The sequence below is a fragment of the Danio rerio genome, chromosome 22 (genome assembly GCF_052040795.2).
Source record: "Danio rerio strain M-AB ecotype USA chromosome 22, GRCz13ab, whole genome shotgun sequence".
Lineage (NCBI taxonomy): Eukaryota > Metazoa > Chordata > Actinopteri > Cypriniformes > Danionidae > Danio > Danio rerio.
In genome coordinates, this window is record NC_141042.1 from 6,132,501 (window position 1) to 6,160,000 (window position 27,500).

The 27,500-nt window shown below is 38.1% G+C and overlaps 2 protein-coding genes and 1 long non-coding RNA gene across 4 annotated transcripts in view; 2 read left to right on the forward strand and 1 right to left on the reverse strand.

Annotated features, from left to right (window-relative positions):
* Window positions 1–10,080, reverse strand: part of pgbd4 (piggyBac transposable element derived 4) — a gene marked incomplete at its 5' end in the record, with an annotated part of 11,095 nt that extends 1,015 nt beyond the window's left edge. Inside the window, 5 exon segments of the mRNA NM_001431425.1 lie at window positions 1–785; window positions 865–1,004; window positions 6,482–7,613; window positions 9,618–9,623; window positions 9,869–10,080. The exon segment at window positions 1–785 is cut by the window's left edge and continues 295 nt beyond it. Coding sequence (NP_001418354.1) covers window positions 326–785; window positions 865–1,004; window positions 6,482–7,613; window positions 9,618–9,623; window positions 9,869–10,014 — 1,884 coding nt within the window. The 3' untranslated portion in view covers window positions 1–325.
* LOC147838368 (uncharacterized) lies at window positions 2,386–6,450 on the forward strand. The gene is made up of 2 exons (XR_015521601.1): window positions 2,386–5,270; window positions 5,328–6,450. It is a non-coding gene; the product is annotated as an uncharacterized LOC147838368 (long non-coding RNA).
* Window positions 10,081–14,865: 4,785 nt separating the features above from the next.
* On the forward strand, window positions 14,866–26,089 carry si:dkey-222f2.1. Of its 2 annotated transcripts, none has more exons than XM_087303542.1 (9): window positions 14,866–15,227; window positions 18,228–18,436; window positions 20,335–20,395; window positions 20,835–20,930; window positions 22,653–22,817; window positions 22,972–23,097; window positions 24,766–24,986; window positions 25,098–25,144; window positions 25,725–26,089. In XM_087303542.1, exons 1-9 carry the CDS (start codon window positions 14,940–14,942, stop codon window positions 25,826–25,828), a joined length of 1,317 nt encoding a protein of 438 aa, XP_087159668.1. In that variant the 5' UTR covers window positions 14,866–14,939; the 3' UTR covers window positions 25,829–26,089. The 2 variants fall into 2 exon arrangements, with proteins under 2 accessions (XP_087159668.1, XP_087159669.1); XM_087303543.1 differs by having other exon boundaries at window positions 22,981–23,097.
* Window positions 26,090–27,500: the final 1,411 nt, after the last annotated feature.

A 27,500-nucleotide genomic window follows, 5' to 3' on the forward strand; every position in this document is an offset into this window, starting at 1 on the left:
TCTATATTCAGGATCAATTAAATTGACAGAATACTTCCTTTTCGACTTGAATGTCACTGCATGAGATTCAACTTTGAATCGTTTTGCAGTTTGTCCTGTAACAGACTCATAACAAATGTGTAAGCTCCATGTATCTCCTTAAACAAACACACCTGATTCAGATCATCAGCTCATTATCTTTGAAAGACAAAGGAGACAGTAAAAACATGCAGTGTTGCTGGTCTTCCAGAAACGTGGTTGAGAAACCACATTAGACTTGCTTGCAAGCTTTCTGTTCATGACTTTTTTTCCCCTAGGATCAACAAATTGGAAAAATGTTGGAGCTTCACTCGTCATCATCATCATCCTCCTCCTCGCTATCACTATCTTGTTCATGCCACTTAACGTAACAGTTGCGATTTGAAACAAGGCACAATGCAACATCACAAGTTGCACAGATCATTGGTGTTTTAAGTTGACACAGTTTGCATTTCCGCCTTCCTACTGTGCTGTCCCCACTGATGTACCTGGGCAGGTGGAGGCCAGTGGTAGGAACAGGAGCCTTAGGTGTAGAGGTTGAGGCAGACCCTATTCCTGTAAGCTCTGTAATAAGCGTCTCACGAAAGGCCTTCTGGGTCATGGCGTTCTGGTTCTTCGACTTGGCCATCTGCTGGTGCAAAATGAAGGCATTGACAATAGCGATGTCCACAAAGTGGTAGAAAAAGGACCGATACCACTTCTTTGTTTGACGAAAAACGGTGTAATGCCCGATTAGTGCATCAGACACATCCTCTCCTCCCATGTGTCTGAAATGAATTGAAATGTATCAGTTGTACAATTTAGTGAATAAAGGACAAGATGATTTAACGCTGAAAATAAACTTACTTGTTGTAGTCCAACACGGCACCCGGAACAGGAAATTCCTTAACACCCCAAACGCTACCTTTTCCTTTCACAGTCCTCTTTACAGTTTCTCCGTTATACGCTTTATGAAAGCTGGAGCACATAAGCACGTCTCTCTTGTCCTTTGTAGGAAAATGGTTTTTCCCTCCCCGAGTTCAGGATTCGCTTGAAAGTAGACGCAGGAAACTTAACTTTATCAAGAAATCAAAGTTTAATAAACGAAGGATCAGATCAACAATGCTGAGCCCAGGAATACTGAAGAGACACCATGAAAAGGCAAACTGGGCGCTCCAGTATTGCCGTACAGTCATAAAACAATAGTTTTTATTCTTGGTTGTCTCCTCCCCACTCTCGATGAGCCTCCAATCCATTATTCGCCTTCCCATCATCAGATCTCATTTCAACCAGTTAGAATCTGCCAGTAGCCTGCAAACACACACACACACAAAACACACATGCACCCCTACACAGACTGAGATACGGCTGGTTCCTTGCAGGTGTTAAACCACATCCTGTACCAAAGCACAGCTGTCCATGAGCTCAGATCTCTCGTCTTACTTCTGTGGAAAAACCCCGTTTCTCTAGAAGCGAAGCTTAAGCGACAGGCTCACATTTCAAACAAAGCGATAGGCTCATATTTCCAACAACGAGCATTTCATCAGTAAAAAAATAGCAAAACTTAATATCAATCTTAAGCATGCATTTAAAAACAAAAATATAATTCTACATAAAAATATAATTCCACAATTCCCTCTCTTGATCTCATAAGAGATCACACCATATCCAATAGTTCCTCCTCCACTTCCTCTTAAACAGGCAAAGGTCTACCCAATCAGCAGCATTGGCCACTGGTTCCTTAGATTGTTTGTCAGGAGTAACCTAAAAAGACAAAAGCTGCAATCAAAGAAGTTAGTTTGTCATGATAACATCTCGGTGACAATGGTGTAAATGCTTTCCAGGGACAGCGCAGAACTCTGGCCAGGATACTGTCGACCTGTCAAAAGCTCAAAAGGTGTGAAGTCGGGTCCTGTTGCAGAAGAATGTATAGACATTAATGCAATAGGCAAAACATTCAGTCAGTTAATTTTAGTGTGTACACAGATTTTAGCCAATTTTCTTTCATATCTATAATTATATTTAATGCCGGCAGTACCATGAAAATGAGCCAGACCAAAGGAATGCTCAACAGTTTTCTGTTCCTGAGATAGGTCGACCCAAGGAGGTAAAAAAAACCAGACCTCCGCCACTGTGGCAATTTGACATGTACAGCTGTACCCACATATGCGCATTCAAGTTAGATGTTAACCCTTAAATCTTTTGCTAACTTAAGTAATTCAACCATTGGTATCATTTAGACTTTTTCAATTTATATGCCCTAACCTGTCCTCAGACTTCCATCATCTGCTCTAAAACAACAGCCATCAGCAAACTCAGAATTCTAGGAAGAGATGTCAATTACAGTCCAGTCAAGACAGGCCTTAATTATTATTTTTTTAAAAAACCCAATTCAGTGATAGGTGCACAATCACAGGAAAGTCAGTTATTATATGTATGGCATTCATAATTGAAACTATTCTATATTGTTTTTTTTTAAAATGTCAGAAAGTAAATTAGGTTTAATTCCCAACTGATATGACTAAGTGTGTTATTATAGGCTTTTTTATGGTTAATATAAGGCTTACGTAACATTAAATTTTTTTTTTTTTTTTTTTTTTTTCCAATTTGCGACTTTCAGTTTTGTCATTGTTCCCAACTCCTCGGCTTCATGCACTGGATTTATGGCAACTGAAACATGTGGTAAAGCTGTGTCAGCCATCTCATACCTTTTTTATTGTTCATCAGTTAATTTGGGTGACCACCCCCTCTTTGCCAATTAGTAGACCCTTTCCCTGTAACACCCATTTTGTGCCCACTAGTGACAAGAATTCATCTTCATAGTATAATTTATCGTTTCTGTTATAGAACAGTGTGCAGTGTAGGGGGTCAGATAGTGGTAAGTGAATGCCTAATTGGTTAATCCTGGGTTTCCAAAGGTTGTATAGGGAGACCAAACTGTGAGGGCTTTAGCCTGTGTTGTCCAGCTCCACCTAGTAGATATCAGCACCCTCCCACTACTTGCATGTGGACAGTAACCACTGTCCATCTCATGACGCCCCATGTTTTGAGCAGTTAAATGACCTGTCATTAGGGAAGGTGATGATAACCCCATCAGGTGAACCCAATATGCTGGCTCCCAGTTTAACTAATCAATCTTTCCCCAGAAGGGCCACAGGCACATTTGTTGAGTAGAGAAGACTGTGGCTTAGTTGCTGGTTAGCCACGGTGACGGGTATTGGTTTTTGTAGCTGGCCATCTTTCTGCTTCCCCAGAGAACCTATTACTTCAATTGTCTTACTTGACAACATATCATCAGTCACTGCCCCCTTCGTGACTTTAGTAAGTGTGGCCTCAGTATCCACCAAGGCTGTTAATGGCCTAGCGTTGACCATTATCTACAGTGGGGTTCGGCCTGTCCCCCCCTGCTGGTTCTCTGTGGGTCCCGTCAATAAGTCTCCGCCTCATCCCCCAGGTCCCACACCGGGAATTGAGTGGGCACCTGGTTCCCCCGGGGTTTAGGGGCTGGGGATGACGGGAGAGTTTGTATTGGTTCTGGTCGCCTGCCTCGACCAGCAGCCCCACCTCTTCGAGGATCCCAACCCCCCGCAGGTTGGCTGTTCACTGGACACTGATCTCTCCAGTGGTTTAAATCTCCACACAACAAAACAACCCTTGTTGGTGTCCCCATATCTCCTATCTTTTTTTTTTTTTTTTTTTTTTTTTTTTTTTTTTGTTGCCCCCTCTATGATATTGGTTTGGCTACTGTATGTATGTCTGTTGTGCTGTGTTGGGCTGAGGCATAATGGTGACTGTGTGTAAGAAATTAGTGGTTGTGGGCTAGGTTGTGGTGGCTGCACAGGCGACATAGCAGGTACATGAGTCAGAGGAGCAATGACTTGTTGCATTTGTGTATTTTGTCTTACGACCATCTTATTCTGTAATTTAGCTTTAGCCTCTTCCAGCTGTAGTTTCAACAGCTGTGACTTAATATTTTCTAGCTTTTCTTTGTGTTGTTTCAATGTTATATGTGTTCTTTCCTCCATTCCTGCTACCCTCGACATTGTTTGGTGTACACTGTCTCTTGCGAGTTGAATGTTTGCGGTAAACTGCTTTGCTATTTCCTTTTTTACTGCTTCCTCTATTTCTATTTTAGTCTGAACTTCCTTTAGGGCCATTTTCAACTGTCTTTGTTTTTTTTTATCTTCCTCTGTTTCTTTGACCTCTATAGCGCCCTGTTTTATCATGAACTTGAAATCTTTGTTAGCTTGTTTAGTAGTAGTTTCTATTTCTCCCCCTTTTACTATCATTACTGGCATCTGCATTGGTGCTGAGGGGGTTTTGGTTTTTTCTTCTGCACTACTATAGGGTGGGGGCCTCTCTGGTGAGTCCCTTTGATCTGCCCACACAGCACTTTTTACTTTGGTAACCATGGCTGCAGCTACCCTGCTCCATTGTCTCAGTCTATCTTCTGCTTTTTCTATTTCTCTGTTTGCTGCTCCCTTCTTCCAAACCCCAGTTTTGTCCCTATTTTGTCTGGCCAGTACCAAATCTGTATCTGCCCTTTTCTCCTCTGTCAAAAGTATGTTCAGTAACTTTCCCTGATTTTTAGTTGTCTCTGTCCAGCCATTTAGACCTGAGAGATATGTCCACTGACTTTCTAATGTTTTACTTATTTTCTTTCTGTCTTTTGGTTCGGTGTGATGTATTATCTGTTTACAGATACCATCCCACGTCTCTTTATATGTTGTCATTTTAACAATGGTTTTGTCTCCCTATTGGGGTCACACACCTCACAATCTTCCTTATGTCCTAATAATCTACACACCCACCACTTAGGAATATTTTTCACCTTTCTTGGTTTGTAATATAACACTTTTAGCATCTAATTATGATTCCTTCATTCACTCGATGTTTTATTCACATGCTCTCAGTCCCTATGGATATAGGGCTCATCAATCACACTCTCCTCTCTGAGCTCCCAGAATGCTGCGTCCGTTCCTACCGGGTCACACTTAAGTGACGGTCCAGAGAAGGTGCGCAGCACTCTGACCTCCCAAATACGGAGTTATTCACTCACACACACACTCATTCAGGAATCCGCACACAATTGACACTTTAACACAAATTTACACCCTTTAACGTTTTGCCTTTTACTCTCCTTATGTGTTTTTACGAGTGAGTTAACCTCGCCGGGTAAACTTCAATTCTCAACCATGCCAGGAAAACACGATACGAGTTTTTATAATATTTCTTAACCACGCCGGGTCAACTCGTTTAATTACCAATTCGGAGTTTTTATAAGTTTTCTTAACCACGCCGGGTCAACTCGTTTAATTACCAATTCGGAGTTTTTATAAGTTTTCTTAACCGCGCCGGGTCAACTCCTTTAATAACCAATTCAGAGTTTTTATAAATTTGCTTAACCACGCCGGGTCAACTCTATAATATAACCAATTCTGAGTCTTTATAAATTTGTTTAACCACGCCGGGTCGACTCGTTTAATAATCAATTCCGAGTTTTTATAAATTTGTTTAACCGCGCCGGGTCAACTCGATAATAATCAATTCTGAGTCTTTATAAATTTGTTTAACCGCGCCGGGTCGACTCAATAGTAATCAATTAATAGTATGAGTTTTTAAACCTTGTAACCACGCCGGGTCAACTCATTTTAATTGCCATTGTTGATCTAATTCAAATTATTTACGGATTATGTTGGTATTCAATCCCCAATCAACCTTAAATTTGGTAATTCCAATCTTGCAGTACTTTTATTAAAAAGGTGACTGCTTACCTTATCAGAAGCTCTGCAGAGAGGTTGATTTGAGATCGTCCTCCAACTCGACGAAGCGTCTGAGCGAATCCGGGTGCCCCCTCCAAATTGTAGGAAAATGGTTTTTCCCTCCCCGAGTTCAGGATTCGCTTGAAAGTAGACGCAGGAAACTTAACTTTATCAAGAAATCAAAGTTTAATAAACGAAGGATCAGATCAACAATGCTGAGCCCAGGAATACTGAAGAGACACCATGAAAAGGCAAACTGGGCGCTCCAGTATTGCCGTACAGTCATAAAACAATAGTTTTTATTCTTGGTTGTCTCCTCCCCACTCTCGATGAGCCTCCAATCCATTATTCGCCTTCCCATCATCAGATCTCATTTCAACCAGTTAGAATCTGCCAGTAGCCTGCAAACACACACACACACAAAACACACATGCACCCCTACACAGACTGAGATACGGCTGGTTCCTTGCAGGTGTTAAACCACATCCTGTACCAAAGCACAGCTGTCCATGAGCTCAGATCTCTCGTCTTACTTCTGTGGAAAAACCCCGTTTCTCTAGAAGCGAAGCTTAAGCGACAGGCTCACATTTCAAACAAAGCGATAGGCTCATATTTCCAACAACGAGCATTTCATCAGTAAAAAAATAGCAAAACTTAATATCAATCTTAAGCATGCATTTAAAAACAAAAATATAATTCTACATAAAAATATAATTCCACACCTTCCACTCAACAAAGAGCAGACCGTCTTCTCTAAACCAGCGAATATTCCCACGAGGAGCCTCAGTCTCTGTGTGGTTGATGCGGTTTGGTCGAATCGTGCCACAAGCCCCGATCTTCTTGCTGAGCAGATCTCTGAAGAGTGTGGGACAGGTGTAAAAGTTGTCGACAAACAGCTTGTATCCAGTGCCCAACACCCGTTCATCAATCAGCGCCATGACAGAATCATAACTTATACCTTTCCTCTGCTCCGTTTTCACCTTTCCCGCATAAATGAAGAAGTCCCACGTGTAGGCGCAGAGGGAATCTGCCAGCACAAACAGTTTGTACCCCCATTTTGTGGGTTTACTTATGTGCTGTATAAGGCCATGTCTAGCCTTTGACGCCACCATTCTTTCATCGATGGAGATGTTCTGATGAGGATGAAATGAAGCTTTGCAAGCATCTCTAATGTCCTGGTACAGCGGTTTGATCTTACACAGCGGGTCGTATTGAGGTGTTCCTTTCTTCTTGTCATTTTCTGCATCCACTTTAGGATCACTAAGATGGAGAGCCCAACTTATGGTAAGAAATTTAGTACGACACATGATTTTTGCAGGATATGGCAGACTGTAGACGTCAGACATCCTCCAATAGTCTTGCAGATTGAAGCATTTCACTATGCCCATGTAAATCACCATGGCTATGAATGATTTCAGATCAGCTACAGTAATGTCCTTCCACTTTCTCTTCCTTGCCTCATGACGCATGGCGCCAAAGATGTTCGAATGATCTACAATTTTCTGCATCACTGGTTGTGAAAAGAATAACTCAAAATACTGCAGAACGCTGCATGACGCAGTGGATATTAACTGTGGCCCGGGTGTACGTTTGGGTTTAAACAATAGCTGAGGCGGCTCAATATCAGGCTCATCTACACTTTTCCACTTGCTTTCTGAGATACTGTTGGATGTGGATACATGTTGTCTCATCCTGCCTTTATGTTTCCCTTTCTCTTTGGCATTCTGTGCAGAGCCAGGTGAAGCAGTTCTACGAGACTTTGCTGGGGATGGAGATACAGAAGACTGATGTTTTCTCTTCTTCCTTTGTGGGGTGACTTCGGGACACCATTCCTCATCGAAGCCATCTGGGGACCTGTTGCATGAAAACGAAAACTTCCTTAGTGTTTTAAACATACAGGGGCAGAATTTCTTTTCACATTTATTGATATTATGTATCGTTTAAAGGAGCTACAGAGAATAATAAAAATGTAACAGTTATGAAATGTCAACATTTCTGCTGTAAAGCAGCTATAGAGTTGATAATGTATTATTCAGATTAGCATTGTGCATTATGATGATGCATATGGACAAAAATAAAAAGTCCAAATATTCAAATTATGCCCAATCATTTATTTCATGGTTTCGCAAATAATTTTTCAGAATTTATATGAGCGCAATAGTGCACAGTCGTATAACAAAAATAACAGTATTGTGAGAAAGTTGCAATCTTGCAAGTACAGTGATTGCATTTTGCTTTATTTCACTGTAATCATTAGTTTTAGGAAGTCTTTTGATATTTTAGTAATATTTATTTTTTGTTTGTTTATTTTTAATCAAACATTTGCCCTGAAGTTAATAAAGTGAGAATATGATCACGTATAAATAATGAGTAAAACATATGAAACATCGAGAATTTACTAATGATATTTATGTGACATTATATTACGAAGGAAAAGGTCTGAATGTGTGAATATAAAACTAACTTGACCACAATCTTTAACTATTGGATTGAGCCTACAGAAACGGCACTACACAGTCATTTAAAGAAACATTTTGATGGATGCAAACAAAAAACAATGGTCCCAACGTATTTTCTGCTTGACATTTTTTGTGTCTATAGCTTCTGAGCAACCGAAAAGTCTCACATATTGATAAGTAATGTCATGATGTCTGTTTTAAGATAAAGTTATGATCAAATTGCCTCTTGTTGCAATTTTGAAATGGTTTAATAACAAGCAGAAAATGTTCCTGGGCCAATAACATAACCACATTGAAATGGTCTATACATTGTTATCACTATATGAGAGGACTTGCATCCTATTTCCCCCCGTATAACTCAGCCTTTATTCATTGAGGTAACGTTGGTTTTATAAATCGCACATTTGTTTATTTTACAGTATTTATATTGTTTATCATGCTACTTTGAATATTCTGTCTAAATTAGCATGCATGACTTGAAATCAACATCAGCACTATCTAATCGATTGTAAACAATGTTGTACTTCGATATTAAGTGGATGCCAATATGATTGTTCCATTTAGAATTAGCAAAGAATGCTCTTCTGAAGTTATATTCTTAAGGAGAATGTCTGAATATCCAAATATAAAACGAACTATTGAGGTGAAGTTGGTTTTATATTCATACTTTCTGACATTCTCCTAAACAATATAATTTCACAAACATATCATGTGCAAATGCTAAAATCACATTAGCAGCCAATGACTATCAACGTACAACATTGTTTACAGTCAAACAAATAATGCTAATGTTGTTTTCAAGTCATACTTGCATGTGGTTTCCGACCAAATATTTAAAGTACCATGGTAAACAATAAAGGGAGCATGTTACAAGTTGATACTGATCAAATATGTAATTATAAAACCAACTTTACCTCAATCCCCAACACCAATGCTAGTGTTATCAAGTATAAAACCATTTTAATTTGTATATTAATCAGCTAAACAAAAGACAACATTAGCATTGGTGAGTACAGATCATTCTAATGTAGCATACATTTGTTGATATCATTTCAAATGTGATATTTCCGTCAGTAAACATGAAATAAAAAACAATCTTAGCAGTTTAAGTGTATTAAGCTACTCTAACATGTATTGAGGTACAGTTGGTTTTATATTCACACATTTATATAATTTCTTTAAAATGTTACTTGCAACTGATAAATGGCGAATTAATAACAGCAGCCAATGACTATCAACGTAAAACATTTTTACAGTCAAACAAATAGTGCTAATATTGTTTTTAAGTCATACTTTCATGTGATTTCAGACCCAATATTCAATGTGCCATGGTAAACAATATATGTAGCATGTTACAAGTTGTCACTGATTAAATATGTGAATATAAAACCAACTTTACCATAATAAACTAATACCAATGCTAGTGTTTATTACACATAAACCCATTTTAATTTGTATATAAATAGGCTAAACAAAAGATTTAGCATTGGACAGTATAAATCATTCTATAGCCTACATTTGTTAACATCACTTTAATTGTGAAATATCTGTCACCAAACACAGAATAGAAAAACAATCTTAGCTGTTTACGTGTTTTCAGCTATTCTAACATGTTGGCTCGTTAAAGTCTGAGTAAACGTGATTTACCCATCATCCAGCGTCTTGAGGTAAACCTCCTCGTCAGAGTCTGCATTGGAAGAAGAGCTTTCGCATGACGATTCAAGGGCTTCATCGCTTTCCTCAGTGTTGCTAGCATTAACACTCTCCTCTGTTGTTTGTCCATTCGTTTTATCCATATTTTCAGTTCTTTTCCCTTTCGTTTAATCCAATTTTTCTTATTAGCACTGACCGCAAACACGACTCGGCAGCAACTTCTGCAAATAAATATTGTCACGCGGAGAGCACTGCCGTCTCATTGGCTACTTTTTTTGTTTATACCAGTATGCAACGATTTCATTGGCCAATGCGCTGTATAGCGGGAATCTGGAGTAACATGTAATATACGCCCACATTTACCTCCACAGGAATGGGACTTCTGCTTTTGTCACCTTGTGGGAGTCTAAAAACTTTTGTCATTCTGATTAAATGATTTAATCAGCACTAGTGTTGGGCTTGTTGTTGTTGTTAGGCTAGGGGAATAATGACAGATATATTACTTTTGTAAAGAGAAAGCTTGATGGCTTTAAATCAGGGGTGTCCAAACTCGGTCCTGGAGGGCTGGTGTCCTGCATATTTAAGTTCCAACCCCAATTAAACACACATGAAGCAGCTAATCAAGCTCTTTCTAGGTATACTAAAAACCTTCAGGGAGGTGTGTTGAAGGAAGTTAGAGCTAAACTATGCAGGACACCGGCCCTCCAGGACCAAGTTTGGACACCCCTGCTTAATGGACATTAAAAGAACATCAACTACACCAAAACCAGTAAGAAGGGATCACACAACCTTTATGTGAAAGAACCAGCTTAAATAATGTGGAATGTGGGTTAGTTCATCTGTTTACATGCTTTAAATGAGTATAATAGACTGTAAAATATATGGACGTAGTATCCGTGACGTCACCCATAGGTTTCTAAAGAGCGCAAAAGAAGCCACAAGTTAAAAAAAAAAAAAAGAAGCCACAAGTAGGCGCAGCCAACCGTCGCCATTTTGTTCGCGCGTCATCACACCCACGGCGGGATACCAAACATGGGCAAAGAGGCGGAGAGTGAGCGGAGCTACAGACGCGTGCTGCATTTAGCTTGGACCTGGTTCAGACACTTGGTTTACTTTGGGAGAACGCTTAATACTTTATCACTTGTGACTCGTTTGTATTCTGACCACTTGTGCTTGGTTGTATACTATATCAATAAAGTGTTTAGTCTTTTAAAAACACTGCTGTAATACATTGAGCCACTAAACATTGTTCTTATGACGTTTCTCAACAGGAGGAAAACGCGAATTACTTCCAAACACTTCAGATATAGTCTGTATTAGTAAATGTAAGACTTGATGAAATCCAACATAACACTGTATGACAACGTTTTAGAATCTAGAGCCTACAGCTAATCAATCTGACAGATTCTGGAGTACATTACAGCTCTAAATATAAATATAAACGATAAATGATCTTAAATAAAACAAATACATGTATGGAGATGGTATATTACTCACATGGGAAACGGAGGCCACGTGAATGGTTTGTGAGCACAATTAAGTGCACTCAGCATGCCATTCCATCAAATAATTGTAGGAAACAAGTCCAAAAGGCCGTCGACTGTGTAAAGCCACATAAAACAACACAGAAATACGATAAATATGCCGAGTTCAGTGGCTAATCTGCCGGATTCAGCTGAGGTGACGTGACGGCAAGCAACGAGACCTAGCTGTCACTCAAGTGACCACGCCCTTAATTATGCAAACTTAATATAACTTAATATAAAGGAAACGGATGAGTTATAAAAAAATTCACCCCCCTCACAGTTGTCATGAAGGGTAATATTAGCTGTATTAACCAAAACCTTTTTTTGTACCAGGCTGTAAACACCTTTTTTTTTCTGCTGTAAAGTTGGCCATTCTAACAGTGGGCTCAATTGAAATTTGCTCAGTTTTGGAGCCAGGAGAGGCCAGGACTAGCGGAATTTCGGATGAATTGCAGTTTTAGTTACTTCCGTATTGGCTTCCTGAGGGAGAGCGGGAGGTTGCCGCTTGGTATAAACCTGATTCCAAGATTCTTTAATTGCCACGGTAACCATCTGTTATTTTGGTTCGCTTGGTTAATTTATTACTTTTAAACGACAGGGGGCGACTGGGAGCAATTGTCCCGAGGAAAGAAGTGTGTTTGTATTTATTAAAGAACAACATTTAGAACAATACAAAAAGAAAGGGAAAAAAAAAAGTCAAGTGTGTACAGAACAAAACATATAAGACAAATATGTGTAAGTATACATAGCCTACTAACAGAAAAAGGCCTTGTGATATTAAACAATCCTGAAGATTTCAAGTAAAAAAGCTTTTGTTACATGTTTTTGGTCGGTGGGAGGAAACCGGAGAGCCCAGCGAAAACCCACGCAAACGCGAGGAGAACATGCAAACTCCGCACAGAAATGCCGACCTGGCCAGGAAGTGTCCGAGCCGGTGACATTCTTGCTGTGTGGCCGTGGTGCTGACCACTTGGCCTCCGTGCTGCCCTGACAAGGACATGGGAGGAGTAGGGGTGGAAGGGGGGATTCTTCAAGACAAAGATGGCTGAAGTAAGATACTCTGGTTATTTATAGCGGTTAAGGAGTCGTCTGTTTGGTAAATCAGTGTTAGCTAATGTGGACCAGGTGCTATCAATCATAAGCACGTGCTCCTCTCGAAATTAGTTTATAAATAAACTTAGATTAATTCAATTAGTATAGCAGGATAAAATGGTTTTTGGGTTATTAAATTGTCATCTGTGAATATGGTACTTTGTAATTGATATCAAAAGATTAATAAGATAAGCTTCCGTCTCTATTTTTTTTGTTGTAGTTAAAAAAAAACCAAAATAACACATTGTATTCTAAATGAAATTCTAGGAATAATTTATTAAATTAGTCATCTCATGAGATTTGTTTTTGTATTAAAGAACAGTATATACTATAATAACACTATACATATATAACAAAATTACATAGGTAAAAAAATTCCTATTGTTGTCCCTCTGTTCTCAGATGGGATGACGGGTCAAATAATAGGTTACCATGGGCTAACTTTGGCCCGCAGGCCCTATTTTGGGCATCTCTAAACCATAAATAAGACCATCTAACAAATGGATTTGAGATTTTGTATGACAAAACAATCTAAAGCAAATCAAGTAAAAACTTACCAGTAGGTGAAACTCTTAGCATCCAAATCCTTAAACTACTGCTTAAGTGGAAGAATAGCATTTTCTTTGCATAATAGTACAGCAACAGGTAACTTAAATCATTTTTTTTGCAATTTGTTTAAACTACTTTTTTTAAAACGAGCTGAATCAACACAATATTAAAGTTTTTTACGTTCATTTGTTTCCTTCTGATTAGTTCCTTTATTTATCAGGGGTTGCCACAGCGGAATGAAGCACCAACTTATCAGCATATGTTTTATGCAGCGGATGCCCTTCCAGCTGCAACCCAGTACTGGGAAACACCCATACACTCTTGAATTCCCACACATACACTACGCCAACGTAGTTTATTCAATTCTCCTATAGCGCATGTGTTTGGACAGTGGGGGAAACCGGAGCTCCCGGATAAAACCCAAGAGAACACTGGGAGAACATGCAAACAACATACAGAAATGCCAACTGACCCAGCCGGGACTTGAACCAGAGACCTACTTGCTGTAAGGCCACAGTGCTAACCACTGAGCCACTGTTTTATGTTCAATCCATTTAAATTTGTAAAAAACAATTAAGTTAACATAATCTATCTGTGTTGGGACAACATGAAGGAATTGTGTGGAACCCAGCATTTTTTACAGTGTAGCAAATTAATCGTAATATGCATCAGCATTTGATAACAGAAACAGCTATATGTTATTTATGAATGTACAATAATTATAAATACACCAAAATCAGCATTTAAATACCTGATTCAAACAGTAGGTGGCGCTCCAAACACGTTTTTAACTGCTGCAAAAATAAACAGTTTTGCTAACTGAAAAAACATTGCATGTTTGATTCAGAAGAGCGCATACTAAATTGGTTATATTAACCACAATAAAAAGTCTTATTTTATTCAGAGCTCCATATTTCAAAGTATTTTGGTCAAGCAAAAGCATTTATTTTTTCGGGTTTTATATCATTATGTCATTTTTTTCAAACCGATGCCTCCGATTATTATTTAAAGGGAAGAGATAGTTCACCCAAAATGACAACTGTGTCAACATTTACTCACCCTGTACTTGTTTCAGGCATTTATAAGTTTCTTTATTCAGTCAAACACTAAAGACAATATTTTGAAGAAAGCTGTAAACCTGTATTGACTTCCATAGTATTTTTATTTCCCTACACTCTCAGAAATAAAGGTACAAGAGCTGTCACTGGGGCAGTACCTTTTCAAAAGATACATACTTGTACCCAAAAGGTCCACAGTGGTACCTCTAAGGTGCATATTAGTGCCCAAATGTATCTAAAAAGTACCATCATTGACCCTATAGATACAAATATGTACCTTTTGAAAAGGTACTGCCCCAGTGACAGCTCCTGTACCTTCTGTAGCTCCTGTATTTCTGAGAGTGTACTATTGAAGTCAATGGTTACATGTTTTCAGCTTTTTTATGAAACTCTTTTTTTGTGTTCAACAGAAGTTACTCATTAAGGTTGGAAACCACTTGAGAGCAAGTAAATTTACATTTTTTTTGGCTGATCGATACCTTTAACATAAAGGTATATAGGCCCTAAACTATAGCATGTATGATACTAATAATGAATTTCTGTAGGGCTTTCAGTATCATGAGGGTCACATTAAACATTTAGATGCAATTTGAGCACGGTGAAACTCTAAGAGAGCGCGAGAGAGTGAGCGTGTGCTTGCGGCTGATCCGGGAGCTCAGATAAAGCAGTGTGTGTGTGTTTGTCCAATCTGAAACAGGTTCTCCCACAATATCAACTCTCCACCCCATCCTGGTGGCACTTTATAAGCCCAGCCTTTCCACCAAGAGACACCCTCTGTGCTCAGGTCTGCCCACCGGTTCTCATCCCAAACCTCCGCAGCTCTGCACCACTTTTTCTGTCAGCATGAGTCTGAGAAGCAAGCGCATCAGTTCCAGCAGCTCTGTGAGGAGCAGCGGGAAGATGGGAGGTTATGGGTACAGCAGTTTAAGTGGGATCTCCTTGGGAGCGTCTGCCCCAAGTTTTAGCACCAGCTCTGCCTATTTGGGGCCGCCGATCGCCAGCGTCTCTGTTAACAAGAGCCTTCTGGCGCCTCTTAACCTGGAGATCGACCCCAACATCCAAATGGTGCGCACTCAGGAGAAAGAGCAGATCAAGTCCCTGAACAACCGCTTCGCCACCTTCATCGATAAGGTACAGTTGGGGCTTTCGGTAAAGTGTTGAGAAACTCAATATTTTGTAGAGCAACAGTCAACAAAAAAAAAAACTGTTGAATTGTTTGCACAAGATGAGGTTGGGTCTTCGTTCGATTGAAAAAAGTATTTTGAAAAACTTTTTGTAAAGTGACATGTTTTTAGAGCGTTAATCAAAAAAAGGAGAAAAAAGGAGGGAGGGTGATGGCATAAAGGTCTTAGTTGGGTCTTTCATTCAATGAGAAAAAGTAAATTGAGAAACTCTAAATTTTACAGTGCATTCAAGAGTCAAAAAAGAGGGAGGGTGATGGGTAGAGGTCTGAAATAATACAATTGGTTCTTTCATTTGATAAAAAAAAATTAATTGAAAAACTCAATACTCTGTAGAACATCAGTCAAAAAAAGTAGATGTCTTTGCAAGATAAGGTACAGTTGGGTCTTTCATTCAATTGAGAAAAGAATATTGAGAATATCTTTTAAAGTGATATTTTGTTGAGCTTTAGTCAAAAAAAAGGTGATAGGGAGTGGGGTAGAGGTAAAAAAAAAAACTTACAGCTTTTTATTAAATGAAAAAGATAAATTGAGAAGCTCAATATTATAAAAGAGCATCAGTCAAAAAATTGAGTTTTGTAGAGCGTCAGTCAAAAAAAAGGACAGTTTTACACACTATCAGTCCAAAAAAAGTAGTTTTGTAGAGTGTCAGTCCAAAGAAAATAATAGAGGTATTTGCATGATATTATACATTTGGAACTTTTATTTAATGATAGTATATTGATAAACCAAAATTTTGTAGAGCATCGGTCAAAAAAGTAGATTTTTGCAGAGCATCAGTCACCAAAATAACAAAAAACAAAAAAAAAAAAACCAGGTCTTTGGATGATAATGTACAGCTGGGACTATCAAGTATATTGAGAAATTTTGTAGAGCATCGGTCAAAAAAAGTACAGTTTTGTAGAGTGTCAGTTAAAAATTGACAGTTTTATACATTGTCAATCCAAAAAAGTTGAGTTTTGTAAAGTGCAAGTCAAAAGAATTAGTTTTGTAGAGCGCATTCAAAAAATATAGTTTTGTAGAACGTTTGTCAAAAATATATAGTTTTGTAGAGCATCAGTCAAAAAAATTTGTTTTATACATTGTCAATGCAAAAAAGAAAAAATTTGTGCAGCGCAAGTAAAAACAAATAGTTTTGCATAGCATCAGTCAAAAAAATTATTGTTTTGTAGAGCGTCAGTCAAAAAATAACTGTTTTGTAGAGTGTCAGTTGTGTTTCATAAATTGTCAGTCCAAAAAAAGTTGTTTTGTAGAGCGTCAGTCATAAAATGATTGTTTTGTAGAGAGTCAGTCCAAAAACGTATTGTTTTGTAGAGCGTCAGTCAAATAATTAGTTTTGTAGAGCGTCAGTCAAAAAATTATAGTTTTATAGAGACCAGTCAAAAAAATAAATGTTTTGTAGAGTGTCAGTTAAGTCAGTTAAAAAAATGAGCTTTATACATTGTCAGTCCAAAAAAAACAGTGTTGTAGAGCGTCAGTCAAAAAAAGGTCAGGTTTGTAGAGCGTCAGTCAAAAAATTAGTTTTGTAGAGCGTCTTTCAAAACAATTATAGTTTTATACATTGTTAGTCTAAAAAAGTAGAGTTTTGTAGAGCGTCAGTAAAAAAAAAAAGAGGTCTTTGCATAATAATGTACAGTTGGAACTTTCATTCAAAATTTGTATATTAAGAAACTCAATATTTTGTAGAGCATCAGTTAAAAAAAAGGTTTTGTAGAGCACCAGTCAAAAAAAGGTAAAGGTCTTTGCATGTTCAAGCCACTAGAGTGTTGATGACGATGATAACGTCTTCACACTAACAGCTAACATCAACATCTCAAACCTCAAGAGAAAGCAGATTAGGTACTCGCATGAAAACGATAGTTCTGTAGCGTGACCCATTTCTCTGAAGCCTGTAACCTGATAAAAAGCAGGTCAGATCTGACCAAGCCACCGAAGACAGCACTATCCCAGCGAGTATGAAGGAAGCTTTTGTGCGCCCGAGGACAATGCAACCGAATCCCAGGAGCCTGCCGGACTGAAATCGACACTTCAATCGCACTCAAGTACAACCAAGTCACTGTTGTGGGTCGGGGCAGGGCTGGGTCCTCCAACACGGGTCTCAGGTCGGCTTTTAAAGTGCTGGAAGTTAAGGTTTTACGAAGAGCCCAACTAGGTCAGCCGCTACTCTCCGGAGTGTTAGCGTTCAGCTAATGCGGAGTCATATTGCTCTGTTAATGAGTCCATCCTGGCAGGGTGGGCATCAATTAAAGCGGCCGGGCTTTCAGGATGTGCAATGAACCAAACAAAGTCCCAAAGAAGAGCTCTTTCTTCTTTGTTCTTGACAGGAAACTCCAGTCAACTTTGTAATCTCAGTATGTTGGGTTTAAAGATAGAGTGACATTTACTTGATGATATAATAGATGCCACTTGAGGATTCACCTGGTGTTCCAGTTTGCGCCGCATAACATTGGGTACTTTAAAGGGATAGTTCCCCCAAAATGGAAATTACCTTATCATTTATTTACCCTCATGTGGTTTTACACATTTATATGAGTAAATTTCTTCTGTTGTTCTGTATTTTGAAGAAGGCTTTGACCCATTAACTTTCAAAGTAGGAAAACAAATTACAAAGGAAGTCAATGGGAGCCAAACAACCAGCCTTTTTTAACAGAAGAGAAGAACTCTTGAAGGTTTAAAACCACATGAATGAATAAATGATGGGAGAATTTTCATGTTTTGGGGTGAACTAACCCCTCAAAAATTTCTCATCATCCAAAATGACCCATTAATCCCCCCAAAATAAACAAAACTAATCCCTTTAATAATGCCTCATCATCCAAAATGACCCATTTATTCCAAACAAATCCACAAAACAATGAGAAATAGATGTATTAACAGGTTCCAATCTGATTTTGTGTATAACGTCATTACATATAACTTCAAAAATATTTATGGTTGGTTACCTGTGTAGGTGCGCTTCTTGGAGCAGCAGAACAAAATGTTGGAAACCAAATGGGAGCTGCTGCAAACCCAGACTCCAGGACGCTCCAACGTCGAGCCCATGTTTGAGGCTTACATGGCCAACCTGCGCCGACAGATGGACGTGGTGAACAACGACAGGACCAAGCTGGACGGAGAGCTGAGGAACATGCAGGGTCTCGTAGAGGACTTCAAACACAAGTAAAGCACATGGATCTACACAAACAACCAACATTTAAAGGCATAGTTCAATCAAAAATAAAAATATCTGGCATCTTTTACTCATCCTTCACTTCATCTGTTGACCACAAGAGGATATTTTAAAAAATGCCGGTTTCCATTGACTTCCTTAGTATTTTCTTTCCTACAATGGATGTCGATTAGTAGCATCAACCAGCATTGTTCAAAATATCTTCTGTGTGAGACAGAAAAAGGAAACTCATAACATAAGGGAGAGTAAATAATCAGGTAATTTGGATTTTTTTGGTGAAGTACATGCTTAAAGGTCTTCACCAGGAAATGGTGGTTTGCCATCTCTAGGTTGGAGGAAAGTCCTTACCCCAGGTAGAGGAGTTCAAGTATCTAGGGGTTTTGTTGACGAGTGAGGGAAGGATGGAACGTGAGATTGACAGGCGGATTGGTGCAGTGGCAGCAGTAATGTGGTTGATTGTATTGGTTTCTTGTGGTAAAGAAGGAGCTCAGCCGAAAGGCAAAGCTCTTGATTTACCGGTCAATCTACGTTCCTACTCTCACCTATGGTCATGAGCTGTGGGCCATGTCTGAAAGGACAAGATCTCGGATACAAGAGGCCGAAATGAGTTTTCTTTCTAGGGTGGCAGGGCTCACCCTTATAGATAGGTCGAGGAGCTCTGTCACCCGGGAGGAGCTCGAAGTAGAGCCGATTCTCCTCCACATCGAGAGAAGTCAGCTGAGGTGGCTCAGGCATCTGTTTTGGATGCCTCCTGGACACCTTAGGGAGGCGTTCCAGGCATATCCCACCTGAAGGAGGCCTCGGAGAAAACCCAGGACATGCTGGAGGGACTATGTCTCCCGGTTGGCCTGGGAAGGCCCCGGAGGAGCTGGAGAAAGCGTCTGAGGCGCGGGAAGTCCTGGGTTCTCTCCTACGATTACCGCCCCTGCGACCTGGCCCCAAAAAAGCGTTGACTGTACAGTGTGTTATTTTTTTTTATTTCTGTATTTTACAGTACTTTGGATCAACTGGTACACTCTAAAAAATGCTGGGTTGGATCGACCTATTGTATTATTGGGCCAATTATAGAACAAAATGAGTTAAAAAGTTCAATTTAATAGAAAAAAAAATCAATCAAACATTGGGTTTGTCTATATTTGGTCCACCATTCAATTAAATTTAAACTTAAATTTTAATTTTAATTAAATTTAAACACGTATTAACCCATTGATTCCGCAATTGACCCAATAATTAATTATGTCAATACAACCTAGTATCGTTGCATTGGGAACAATTAAACTTTTTTTTTTTTTTAGAGCAAACTCATGTTAAAGTGCTTTAAAATGAAAATGAAACCAATTTTTACTGGCCCTCTGTACTAGAATCCAAACTACAAATCATTTAATCACAATTTATTTAATTTACATCGTCTGATACTCAAAATAGGTGACGCAGTGGCGCAGTAAGTAGTGCTGTTGCCTCACAGGAAGAAGTTTGCTGGTTTGAGCCTCGGCTGGGTCAGTTGGTGTTTCTGTGTGGAGTTTGCATGTTCTCCCTGTGTTCAGGTGGGTTTCCTCCGGGTGCTCCGGTTTCCACCACAGTCCAAAGACATGCGGTACAGGTGAATTGGGTAGGCTAAATTGTCCGTAGTGTATGAGTGTGTGTGAATTAGTGTGTGTGGATGTTTGCCTGAGATGGGTTGCGGCTGAAATGGCATACGCTGTGGAAAAACTTCCTGGATAAGTGGCGGTTTATACTGCTGTGGCGACCCCGGATTAATAAAAGGACTAAGCCTAAGAATGAATAATACACAAAATTGGTATCATCAAAAAATCATCCAAAATATCCATGTATTTAGAATAATTGTGTTCTTGTTAAAATTTACCACTTTGTTTTTTCTTTAACTCAGGTATGAAGATGAGATCAACAAAAGGAACAACCTGGAAAATGACTTTGTGATCCTTAAAAAGGTGAGATGTTTTAGTGTTTAAAGGTCAAAAGTGGTCTTTTTTTGCCACATTACGAAACTTAAACCAATGACCTCATTGCAATGTTGAAGTCAGGGCAGGTTACCAAATAAAAAGGTGGACTTTCAGGAGCAGGGAAAGTTAAACTTTCACAACACGCTGAATAAAAGCAGCCTAGGAGAGCGAACAATGAGTCGATTGGGAGGGGTAAAGAGTCTGGAGGGATCAAATCACCATTGACAAAAGCCTGGGTGGGGATACGGCATTATTTATACACTAGAGGAGATCTGTTTTCAATGGCCTACAGAGAGCAGCAACAAGTCAAACTTGCATACTAAGGATATGTACACGATGTAGCTCTACTGATATGTTGGTATGAGTGCCCGAGGACGACGTACAAGTTTGACAAGGTTTCATTTGAGAAGTGCTATGTGTCCCGCAGGATGTAGACTCGGCGTATCTGGTGAAAGCTGATTTGGAGGACAAAGTTGGTGCGCTGACTGATGAGATCAACTTTCTGAGAACCATTTATGACGAGGTGATGCACACATACAGTTCAAGACTATATTATTAGCCCTCCTGTGAAATTTCCATTCTTTTTCAGTTATTTCCCAGGTTCTGTTGAACAGAATAAGAAAATGTTTTCTAATATTAGTGTTTTGTAATAGCAGGGGGAAATTCTTGTTTCTTTTAGTTGGACTGGAATAAAAAACATATTTAAAAATTAAAAACTATTAAGAGCGCAATATTATAAGCCCTCTTAAGAAATGTTTATTATTATTTTTTGATTGTCTTCTGAATAAACCAATGTTGTCCAATGACTAGGACCAGACAAAATCTGCAGACTTTTGCTTATTTCTGCTGAGAATTGTGTAAAAAATCTGCGGATTTATGCGGAATGATTTTAGGAGTATTTTAACTAAAAACTTAATATATTAAATCAACAAATAATACATTTTTATCGTTTATTTAATGTTTACAATGCAAATCCAATTAGATTCACTAATTTGTAAACAAAGCAAGTTTCTCGTATAATATGTCTACTAAGAGACAGAACTTATTACTTTACAAACTGTTTTGTAAATAAATCATATGAACATTTTAATATTATTATATCATAATAATATTAGTGAAATTCATTTAAAACTTAATAAATACAAATTTACAGACATTTACACAAGTTAATACATAGACTTAATAATGGGCAAAAAATCTGCGCGTATAGATTCTGTGTGGGCCTAGCAACAACTTGCCTAATTAAACTTGTTGAGCCTTTAAAGGTCCCGTGAAAGTTTTTTTTAGAAGTTAATACATCAGTATGTTAGTCTTAAGGATATCTATGAGCTAGTGTGCTCAAAAAAAATTGCGTTTAGAAGAAATAAAACTGATATAAACATCCAAAACTTTTAAGTTTGTCACCTCCGCCTAAATAAATCAACAATTTTTTTTCCACATCCCCTCATACTTCAGTTTCTCATCAATCTGACCAATCAAATGCGCTCTAGTCTCTGACAAGCCCCACCCCTTCAAGACACTTCTCATTTGCTTTTCATTTGATGAGCTTAACCAATCTCACTGGCAGAGCTGTAATAATAATAATAATAAAAAAAAAACACTATTGGACATTTTTTTTAAAGGGGAGGAGCTACTCTATGTCCCAACCTCTCTTCGTGTTTCAGTTAGATAACGTCAAACATCGAATACAATTTAAATGGAACTTTAAATGCCACTTTAGGCTGAAAAATTGTTACTTTAAAAATATCTAGTAAAATTTTATGTACAGTCCTCATGGCAAAGACAAAAGAATTTCATTAATAGAAATTTAGTTTATTTTGTTTTTTAAAAATGCGTTGAAAAAAAATCTGATAAACAGCACTTGGGAAATATTTAAAAAAACTAAACTAAAAACGTACAATTTCATAAGAGGGCAAATCGTTTTGTCGACTCTATTTACGCACATACATACATTTGCATATAAACCCACCCTATTGTACAGAAAATAAATAAAACAAATGTTACCTTATACACATGTAAGCATTATTTTATAACAAATATTTTAGCTCATCTAACTCTTCAACAAATTGTTTAATTAATGTAAGATGTAAACGTTGAAAATAAATTCAAAGTGAAGCAATAAACAAAATGGATTCACATATCAGCAAACAGTATTTTGCATGCTTGATATACAAGTCGTTTTACAAAAAGACAAAGCGCAGAGCTACATGGCAAATAAATAATCCTTAACTTCTCACCGGTTCAGGAATTGCGTGAGCTGCAGGCCAGCATTCAAGACACGTCCGTGGTGGTGCAGATGGACAACTCACGAAACCTCAACATGGACCATATCGTTGCCGAAGTCAAGTCTCAATATGAGGAGATCGCAGCCAGGAGCCGCGAAGAGGCTGAATCCTGGTACAAGTCCAAGGTACACACTAAACGCAACGTTATGAACCTATTAGTCAACATCAAGTCATTAGGAAAATGAAATGGTGTTTTTTGTTGTTGTTTCTAAACAAACGATCTCAGAATGACTACAGTAAATAGTGTCTGGCATATTGCATTGATTTATGGTTGGTCAGTTTGATCAGATGGCGTCTCAAGCCAATCAGTACAACGACGAGCTGCGAAACACCAGAGGAGAGATCGGGGACATCAACCGCATGATCAGCCGTCTGCAGAGCGAGATTGAGGTTATTAAAGCACAGGTGAGAAACATGCTATGGTGGTCGCTAACTACAGCTGCGACGTGAGGTTGTTCGAGAAATTGATCCAGTGATTTTCAAAATGCATCGATACTCTCTTAATTTGATTCTGAGCTTAGTTTTTAACAGTAGATGGCGCTCTTCGCTAGTTTTGAATAGCAGCTCTATGCTCCTTTTAAACAGCAGATGTTGCTTTAGGCTAGTTTTTAACAGTAGATGGCGCTTTTCACTAGTTTTTAACAGCATACAGCCCTCTGGGCTTGTTTTCAAAAACTGTTGATGCTCTAGGCTAGTTTTTAACCTGCAGATAGCATTCTAGGATACTTTTTAAAAAACCGATGATGCTCTGCGCTAGTTTTAAACAGCAGATGGCGCTCTACCCAGTTTTTAAAAAGCAGATATCAATCTAAACTAGTTTTTAAGCAGCAGATGGCGCTCTATGCTAGTTTTTAACAGCAAACAGCTCATAGGCTAGTTTTTACTAGCAGACAGTGCTCTAGGCTAGTTTTTAAACAGCAGATGGCAGTCTAGGTTAGTTTTGAAACAGCAGATGGCAGTCTAGGCTAGTTTTGATCAGCAAATGGTGCTTTAGGTTAGTTTTTGCCAGTAGAAGGTGCTCTAGGCTAGTTTATACCAGCAGATGGTGTTCTAGGCTAGTTAAAAAACTGATGATGCTCTACGCTAGTTTTTAAACAGCAGATAGCGCTCTACACTAGTTTTTAAACAGCAGATAGCGCTCTATACTAGTTTTTACACAGCAAATAGCGATCTACGCTAGTTTTCTACCAGCAGACAGCGCTCTAGGCTAGTTTAAACACACTCATGATGCTCTACACTAGTTTTAAACAGCAGATATCACTCTACTCTAGTTTTTAAACAGCAGATGGCGCTCTACGCTAGTTTATAACAGCAGACAGCGCTCTAGGCTATTTTTTAACAGATGTCAGTGCTCTAGACTAGTTTTCAACAGCAGATGGTGCTCTAGGCTATTTTTTAACAGATGTCAGTGCTCTAGCCTAGTTTTTAACAGAAGTCAGTGCTCTAGGCTAGTTTTTAACAGCAGATGGCGCTCTAGGCTAGATTTTAATCAGCAGACATCGCTCTGGGCTAGTTTTTAACAGAAGTCAGTGCTCTAGGCTAGTTTTTAACAGCAGATGGCGCTCTAAGCTAGTTTTTAAACAGCAGACAGCGCTCTAGGCTAGTTTTCTAGGCTATTTTTAACAGTAGACGGTGCTCTACACTAGTTTTTAACAGCAGATGGGGCTCTCGGTTAGTTTTTAACAGAAGTCAGTGCTCTTAGCTAGTTTTAAATAGCAGACAGCGCTCTAGGCTAGTTTTCTAGGTTTGTTTTAACAGCATATGGTGCTCTAGGATAGTTTTTAACCATACACTCAAATGCTAAAAAGAAATGCTTGTTGTGCACAAACACCCTCAATATGAACACTCTTGTAATTCACTTACCTAAATATTTTCTAACTATATTAATAATTTTAGGTAAAAGTGGTATTTGCAAGGAATTGGATGCAAGCAATGTAGTTAACCTGCTGTTAAATCTAAGCTCAGTATTAATTCAAGAGAATAGCGATATATATTGTAAATCTCAGAATTGAATTCTCAAACAATTTTTCAAGACAGCTCTATTACTAACTCTCAATGCTATGAATAATTTAGCGTGCTAACCTGGAGAACCAGATAGCCGAGGCTGAGGATCGTGGTGAGATGACTGTGAAGGAAGCTAAAGGTCGCATTAAGGACTTAGAAGAGGCTCTTCAGAGAGCCAAACAGGACATGGCCCGTCAGCTCCGCGAATACCAGGAGCTCATGAACGTCAAGTTGGCTTTGGATATCGAGATCGCCACCTATAGGAAGCTGCTGGAAGGCGAAGAAGACAGGTAAAAAACAGAGCCTTATTTTCTAAGAAAATTCTGGCACTACGCAAGAGAACTTAAATGTTTGCATTAATAAATATTGACCGTCTCATTACTTTTAAAAACTTCACACAGAATTGGACAGCAGCCCATTGTGAACATCCAGGCCGTTCCCAACTACAGTAAGTCTAAACGACATTAAACATTAAACAATAGCCAGGGTATATGCACAAAACATCTGACTTCTACGTGTCATTGTGCACATGTTAATGCAATAAAGGTAAATATTGACTATGGAATAGTATTTCCATTAGAACAGTTGAAGGGAAAATTATTTCCCAGTGAGGTTTTTTATTCTTTTCAAATATTTCCCAAATGATGTTTAATAGAGTAAAGAAATTTTCACTGCATTTACTGTTTTATTTTTCATTTGTTTTAGCTTGGCTGAAATAGAAGCAATTTTTTATATTTAAAAAAATAATACAAATTAATGGTGAACATAAGCAGCTCCTCTCCATTAAACAGCACGGGAAATATTTGTAAAACTTTCACAGGTGGGCTAATAACTTCACCTGTAGATAATTTTAAACATTTCCATCCACTTCCTTGTTAAAATTTCTCACAAAAAAAGTGCACAGTTAGTCTTTAAGCTAGCTTCACACCATTATTACTCAATATCATGATAGTAAAATGGGTCACATTTTATGTTGACAATGTTACCTTCATACATAATCTGAACATTGCTTCTATTTTTCGTCACAGACTCCAAGGGGATGAATGGTTTTCAGCAGAACAGCTCTCCATCACCTAAAATAGTTATCAAGACTACCGAAACCAGAAACAGCACCAGATTTAGCACTCACTGAAGTGTTAATCATAATCAAAGAAATGTAATGCTATACTATACCTATAATAGTTTACTTTATGCAAGTATATATACACATACACAAGTAGCTTGTCTTTCTATGAATCAATGAAATTAATCTGTAATTATTTTCTTTTTCTTTTTGTGTTTTGAAAGATCATGGACCTTGTACTTGATTCCTATTATATGCATATATATTATATTCAATTTAAATACTCAACGTTAATTGTATATTCAATATGATTAAATTCAGTTTGATAAACTTGCACGTGGAAATTTTTTACACTTACAAGACAATATGATCTGACAAGCAAAATTACGTTTTGTTATTTATTCATTCATTTTCATTACAGCTTAGTCCCTTTATTAATCCAGGGGCGCCACAGCTAAAAATTCCAGCGGAATGAAAAGTCAACTTTATCCAGCTTGTTTTTATGCAGCAGATGCCGTTCCAGCCGCAACCCATCTCTGGGAAACATCCACACACACTCATTCATGTTTTATTATGCGATTTACTAAAATATTAACATAATACAAGAGTCTAATAGCCACAAAAATGGAAATTTAAGCTTTTAATTTTTTTTATACTGTTTGATTTGCTATAGTTGTTTTAAATTATATAAATATGAAATATATACTATGAATTATACATGCAAACTTCTGCACTACTTAAACAAATACATTGCATTTCAACATATGCAGTCCAGAGAGTCCAAAATAATAAAAATACAAAATAGAACAAAAAACAATACAATACCGTAGAAAAATAACTTACCTTGCTGGACAGTGTCTGAAAAATAAAACCAAACGGAGCAATTTGAGCGTGTGAAACCTGTTGAAACTTAAAAATAGTATTATCTTTGGCTAATGGAAGATACCCACAGGACAACCTGTGTGCTCACAAACCTTGACGATGATATTCCTCATAATGTCCTTGATGTCTGGTCTCAAAAATGACTTTATAACGTCACACAAATCACTAAAAACAGCTTTTACAATAAAGTTACGTTAAGGGAAAACTATTTTAATGCTTGTTTTATTCTAGTGTAACTATTACACAAGAAACGAGTGAACTATGTAATCGTAGCGATGAAAAGTAGGAGTAATTTTAGAAAAAAAATGCCATCTTCCTCTCAATTTCAACGAAGGTTTAACATCATTTGGAATTAGACAAACCTCGCATTTTCTCAAAATTACATCCTGAAGAACTTCTGTCGTCGAAAAGCATCAGTTGGGACTGAATGGCTACTGAAGAGGAGCGGTGAAAGGTAAATTTCTCCAAATAGCCTACTGGCACAGCGTTTACTAGCTCCATCGCAGTACACAATAAATGGCGTAATTTCTCACCGCGACGCTTCAGTTTTCCAGAAGGAGCAGCTCAATTCTGCTAGTAGTCCAAAACATCTCTGTTTTTCACATTTCAACGACATTATCTAGTTCAATAACAACACACGGTTAAAAAAGCGAAGTCACATAAGGAGAAAAACAGCCGTTGAGTAGATCGTCGGTTAATTTTTGAATCCGAGAGTGCGTGCCGTGAAGGCTCCAAATGGAACAACAACTAACAACAATAACAATAATATTAATAATACTGGATTAATTATTAATTTGTTTTAGTATCTCGTGTTGCATGGTAAATTAATTTGGCTAAACAAATAAATATATAAATATTC